General features: G+C 52.5%; 1 protein-coding gene across 2 annotated transcripts in view; it reads right to left on the bottom strand.

Moving 5' to 3' along the window:
• Nucleotides 1-1314: 1314 nt before the first annotated feature.
• SNAI1 (snail family transcriptional repressor 1) overlaps nt 1315-6335 on the bottom strand; it is a 7246-nt gene continuing 2225 nt past the window's right edge. Inside the window, exons 3-4 of one of the 2 annotated variants that reach the window (XM_025040036.1) lie at nt 6017-6259; nt 1315-2317 (exon numbers count right to left, since the gene is read on the bottom strand). In XM_025040036.1, the coding sequence (XP_024895804.1) occupies nt 2133-2317; nt 6017-6259 (428 nt within the window). In that variant the 3' untranslated portion in view covers nt 1315-2132. The remainder of the gene's footprint in view (nt 2318-6016; nt 6260-6335) is intronic. The other variant, XM_006921907.3, reaches the window with a different exon arrangement.

Here is a 6335-nt window from a genome sequence, read left to right as displayed (position 1 = left end):
TTATCGCCCCATTTTACAGAGGCAGAGTGGGGAAGAGTCTTGCTCCAGGCACCCTGAGTGTCGAGGGCACCGGCCAGGCATACCTGGCTCCCAGGATGATAGGAGCCTGGTGGACCCAATTTCAAACGCCAACTGGGAGGTTTCACCAGGCCTGGACCTCTGGATGAAGTCATTTATTCATTCACCATCAATGTCAACACCTACTGTGGAGTGGCTGTAAATGGCAGCCCAGGGATGTGGGGCACAGTAGGCCTTCAGCAAACTGGTGCCCAGCCCCGCATCCCCCCAACTCTCTAACTTCCCTTCAGGGAGGCCTGCTACAATTTGGCGATTGTTAGAGAACGTTTTTTTTTTTTTTTCTTTTGGGAGGAAAGCTGCAAGTCATTAAGGGCTGCTCCCGGCCTGCGGGTCACCATTTCCTGTTTAGAAGAAAGAATCATCTCTCCTTTGGAACATGAAGCTCCCCCAACCCCCAGCCTGACTCCGGGGCTCCAGAGCTCTGGGACGCCTGCACGCCTGCTCAGTTCCCCCGCAGGAAACTGGCACCTTCAGCACCTTTTGTGCTCAAAAAGGACACTCATTTTCTCCCGGCCCCATGAGGGCCCCAGAGGTGAGGTCACCACAACAGCCAGCCAGCCAGGAGTGAATTATCCCAGCCCAGGACGCAAGCTGACCGTCTTCCCTGTCCTGTCCTTGAGCAGGAAGCTGAATGACCCCTACCCTTTGGCCTGGCTTCTCACCCTCCTGGCTCCAGCCAGCCAATTTCCTTGCATCAAAGGCCATTTGGTACCCAGCAGCCAGACAGAGGTGTGGGTCTGACAGGGAGGCTGGAGCGGGGCCCAGAGCCCTTGGAAACAGGAAGGACATCCTCTGTCCCCCTTCTTGCTCATTGCATTCCACTCCCTCAGCGGCGAAAGCAGCCGATCTCTCTCCAAAAGTCCTGGAGTGCTGGGCAAAACCTGTCTAGTTGATAAGACCCAGGGAGCCAGCTTCTCACTCTGGGGGCCTGGTCAGCTTCAAAACGGGAGAATGAGAAAATAAATAAGGGCCACGATTTAGAGAGTGCAGGAACCCACTGCTCACCCGGGTCACAGGTGTTTCCCAACCTCTACTTCACACAGGACACCAGGCTCGGAGGAAAACCCATTTGCACAAACAAGGTCCCAAACTGTCAAATCCAAGAATCCAAAGTCACATGATGTTTAAGAGGACATGATTTAAGGCTGTGTCAGGAATATCCACGAATCCCTCTGCCCTTTCCCTCCTCCCCAAAGGCCCTTTGAAATACCCACTCCTCTAGAAAACGAGACTTTCTTATATATAAATTAACCACTTTATTGAATATCAATAAATTGTACATATAACTATACAAAACGTTTCCTAGTACAAAATGTTGCTTGCAATATAAATACCAGTGTACCTTTAAAAAAATGTAAACATCTTCCTCCTGGGCCCACCTGTCGGGCCCCGAAAATAGTTCTGGGAGACACATTGGTAGGGCCCAAGCACCCTACTTGGGCCCAGGACAAGTGATGGCAATTACTCACATTCCCTTCTGAGATGCTGTTAAATCGCCCATGAAACAGGTGCCACCGTGACAAACAGGAGGCTGAAATAGCTGCCCAGGCATCCTGGGGTCTAGACGCGTCCTCGCGTCAGTGAGGACCCCTGGCAGGCCCCCCAGGTGCCCCTGGGGGTGGATTACTCAGTCAGTCACACCTCCTGGAGGGGCGGCCTGAAGGATTCTTGGGGCAAGGAGTGGGGTCTCCTGAGTGGGTGGGAGACTCCTATCAGCCTAGTCGGTTTTTGTTCTGCAGCTCGAAGCAGCTGTATCCAAGCTTTGGATACACAAACCCACATAGAAAGGCCAGCTCCGGAATGCTGGGGGCAGCGGCTGGGGTCTCCACTGCAAGCCACCCTCCCATCAGCCGTCCACAGAAATGTCTACAGAAAGGCCTCTTTCAGAGACAACTGGAAAAGTGTCCTCAGCATCCTGTGGGGCCAACGCAGCCAGAATCGGAGCTCAGAAGGGAATTCCATGGTGGCGAGGAGGACGTGGGGGTCCTTCCTTCCGGAGTTGGGGGGGGCCCACTGCAGGGGAGGGTCTGAAGAGGCGGAAGGAGACTTGAGGGTCAACGGGGGCCCCCCGAGCAGCCCGACTCTTGGTGCTTGTGGAGCAGGGACATGCGGGAGAAGGTCCGGGAGCACGTCTTGCACTGGTACTTCTTGACGTCCGAGTGCGTCTGGAGGTGTGCCCGCAGGTTGGAGCGGTCTGCGAAGGCGCGACTGCAGTGGGGGCAGGAGAAGGGCTTCTCTCCTGGGGAGAGAAGGCAGGGAGTCGGTGAGAATGCTAAGTCACTCGGGACAACAACTGTCATTTACTGAAGTCTCTACCCAGCCATCCCCGACCCCTAAAGGAGTCCCATGACCCAGAAAAACCAGGCTATATCCAGTGGGAGCTCTGCCGCTTCCCACCGTGTGACCCCGAGTGAGTCAGCTGGCTTCTGAGCCTCCATTTGCTCTTCCATAAAATGGGGTTATTCGTCCCCCACTCATAGGGGTTGATCATTGAGAAAAGGTGGAATAAAGGACTTATCCACACAGTGCCGGCAGGAAGTGCTCAACAAACAGCAATGACGATGATTGCATTTACAGAACACTCACTTTGAACCAGGAACAGTGAGTGAGAAGCAGTTTATACTTATCTCATTGAAGCCGATCCTCGCCTCAGGTTAGAGATGGTGAAATTGAGGCACTGGAAAAGTTAAGTAGTTATATGCAGGGTCACCCAGCAGGAAGCAAGCAGCCAGACTCCAGAGTCCTTGATTAACAACTACACAGACTGCCTCTCAGTTAAAGGGGCTGGGTGGGTGTTCCTTATTATCATTCCTGGATCAATGTCATCTGGGGACCAAGCTTAAGAGTCAGCCTTAAAGGCCTCCTCAGCCGCACACCCGCCCATCCCTGCACGTTCGGCGGCTGCTCTGGGCTGCTTCCCCATTGAAATGGATCACACTAGGCGTAATTTCAAGTCTCCCTGTCTGCCCCCCAATCAGGCTGAGTCCCATGAAGGCAGCAGCCTCCCCTGAATCTATTCTGAGCCTCCAGCCTGGCTCTGGGACCCCCGAGAGGCTACAGAAACCTTTTACTTCAGGACTTGCTTAAAACCTCTCCCCACCTGGGACCCTTCTCGCCACCTGCTTCACCAGGACTGTGTTGGGAAGTCTTACACATCGGGCTGGGAACACAGTCAGTGCTTGTGCAACGAGTAAGTTTGTTTTGTTTTTTTTTGTTTTTAAGGTCTCAGAGGAGCCTGATCCTTTGCTCACCGCCAGATAACCCTGTTCACCAACTTTTCATAATTCTTGCCCCAACCAAGAGGATATATATAGTTCATGGTCCAAAAACTTAGAGTGTTGTTTTGTTTTGTTTCTTGGGGGTATAGCCTTAAACAAACACTTATCAACTTACCAGCTATGTGCCAAGCAAGGACTATTCTATAATACTGAATATTCTTGTCCAAAAAATACAATTCTCTTATCCTCCCACTTCCAGCCTGGCCAGCCCCTAGGCCATGGCCCACAGGTTAAATCCCAGTGCTGGAATTCAATAGCAGGGAATGAATGAATTCCAGCAGCCTACTGGGTGCCTGGGGCATTGCACTGGGCATGGGAGGGAGGGATCCAGAAGTCAGATGCCTGAGGGTGACTGCGAACAGCCCATTCAAGAGCTCAGGCTCCTGAGGCAGAGGGGGCTACCTAACTGGAGGACAGAGGGATGTAATTTGCTCTGCCATGATTGAGTACTCTGCATACCAGGCCTGCAGTTTTGATGCTTGCATTCTACAAGGTCTAAGTGAAGTTCTTCCTCATTCACACACTCTCTTGTGAACTGAGGGCTTACTGTAAGCAGATCAGGTAAATGGGAGGGAGTGAGTCCTGTACTCCACAGGGTACAGAAAGCCACTGCCTTCTCACACCCTTGGCAGAGGTGAAGGAGCCCTGCCTCCAGTCTTGCAAGTTATGACTTGGGAAAGTAAATTCCTTCTCTGTGCCTCAGTTTCTTTATCTGTAAGGTGGGGATTATGGCACCTCCCTCCTAAGGCTGTTGATGGAGTTACAGCGTTAACACAGGTAGGTGAAGGAAGCCTGAACTCTGAACACTGACTCCCACACAGCAAGTGCTCAGTGAACATCACCTTCATGTTAGGTGTGATTAACGTAGGTCTGAACAAAGGGGGAAGGAGGCCTTGTAGGATGTGATGGGGCAAGGGTTTGTGCACAAGCTGGAGACATAGACCTCCACCCCTCACTGAACCACCCCCCAACACACGCCTTTATGGTGCTCCTGGCGAGTGTGAAATCGGCACCAGGCCGGCGGGGACAAAGGCCGCCGAGGGGGGCACTGTATATGCGATACTCCCTGGATTAAAGGGGCCTGACACGATGCAGGCCAGCAGCTGCGGCCCAGAACAGGTGCTGGGCACCGCTGCCCCATGCACCTGCTCCACCCGCCAGCCCCCACCCTCTGGGGCCACCATTAAGGCACACAATGGGTGTCAATGAGGATGGCAATGGTGCATTTCAACAGGCTTTTTTTTTGTGTCTGAGCCATGCCTTTACAATATAATAATGTCTCGTGGGAGGAGAGAGAAAAGGGAAGGGGGGGCACCCCAGGGCTTCAACTCCCTCACCCCCAGATAGAGCCCTCATCATCTGGATAGGCACCCAGGACTAAGGTCAGGTGGTTGGACTTTTACATGATAAAATCAGGGCCATTTGTGCACAAAGTAAGAGAAATGGGTAGCTACAGTCTGCAAGCTGGGGAGGATGCCGGGGCCGCTTTGTAGGAATATTAATGACATCAATAATGCCTGCAAAATACATTACTCACAAATCACCCCACTGACCCTCATGGCTCAGAGGTCAGCTACGGGGCCAGAAAATGCCAGAACTGAATCTCCAACCTGCCAGCAGCTTGACCTCAAAGCCGATAGTATGACCCTTGAACCTCCCTCAGTCTCTCCAAAGAGCAGCCCCAAACACTGTAGCTTCCACCAGTCAAGTCCTGAGAAGTGGCTACCTTTTGCCCATTTCCACAAAGTTAAAGGACAGAAGAGGCTCAATTTCACAATATTCTACACATCTAGTATTAAGTTTTTGAAACACCAAGACGTCACTGTGTTTTTTGCCAGTAAAGGTGTTCCCAGGTCAGCAAGATAGGATTGAGTTTATCTCCTCCACAGTGGGGGTGTGGAGAGCAGGTCTGAGAACCCTCAGGATAATAACTTACTATAAAGTGATTAAGAAGCCACCGAATCTTGAGAGCCACCCTATAAAACTCTATCTTAATCCACCCTATATCATTATAGGATCATAATCATGTGGCTCAGAGAGGTTAAGTCACTTGCTAAGTGACACAGTATGGAAGCAGAACAAATACCAACTACCAATTTTTGTGCATGCTTATCATGCACCAAGGACCATCCCAGGTGCTTTTCGGATGCTTTCTTTCATTAACCAACACAGAACACCAACCCCTCCCCAGAATTCTTATGCTCAGGTTACAGATGAGGAAACTGAGGCTCAGAGTGAAACATCAGCCCAAAGTTTGGGGAAGTTCTCAGAGCAGGATTCAGAACCAGGTGGGGGGGTCTAACAACATCCTGTCTGGCTGGGGTGAGGGTGGGATGGGGGAGGGCAGAGCAGTGAGGGCCCCTTCACACCTGGCTCCACAGCAAGGTGTTGGTTGCACCTTTCCCATACCCAGCTCCAACCCATTTGGCTGAGAAACAGACTGCAGAGGGACTTGTAAAGTTATCTACTTAGCCCATCTGCTCAGCTGATGAATGAATGAATGTTTCTGCCAGACATTTCAGAGAGCCAGGCCCCTGAACTCTTGGGCTAGAAGTCAAGAGACTCAGCTTCCACAATCTGAAAATAAGAGCAAGGCCAGTCTCACAAGAGCTGGTACAGGCAGAGGTGGAGAGGGGCAGCCGGCCTCCGGGGACACTCACCGGTGTGAGTTCGGACGTGGCCCTGTAGCAGCCAGGGCCTAGAGAATGCCTTCCCGCAGGTGCTGCAGACGCAGGGCAGCGTGTGGCTCCGGATGTGCATCTTGAGGGCACCCAGACTGATGTACTCCTTGTTGCAATATTTGCAGTTGAAGGCCTTGCGAGACTGGGGGTCCTTGGCCCCGGAGAGCCCGGCCAGCTGCTTGAGCCCAGGCAACGGGCCCAAGCCTGAGAAGGCAGCATAACCCTCCGCCTCCAGGGAAGAGGCTGAGGTGGAAGAGAAGGACGAAGGCGCCGGCGAGGGCGGGGGAGGGGGGTGGGA

The sequence above is a fragment of the Pteropus alecto genome, unplaced genomic scaffold (assembly GCF_000325575.1).
Source record: "Pteropus alecto unplaced genomic scaffold, ASM32557v1 scaffold45, whole genome shotgun sequence".
Taxonomy (NCBI): Eukaryota; Metazoa; Chordata; class Mammalia; order Chiroptera; family Pteropodidae; genus Pteropus; species Pteropus alecto.
The sequence above is the reverse complement of the archived record's forward strand: the minus strand, read 5'-3'. Positions and strand labels throughout refer to the sequence as shown.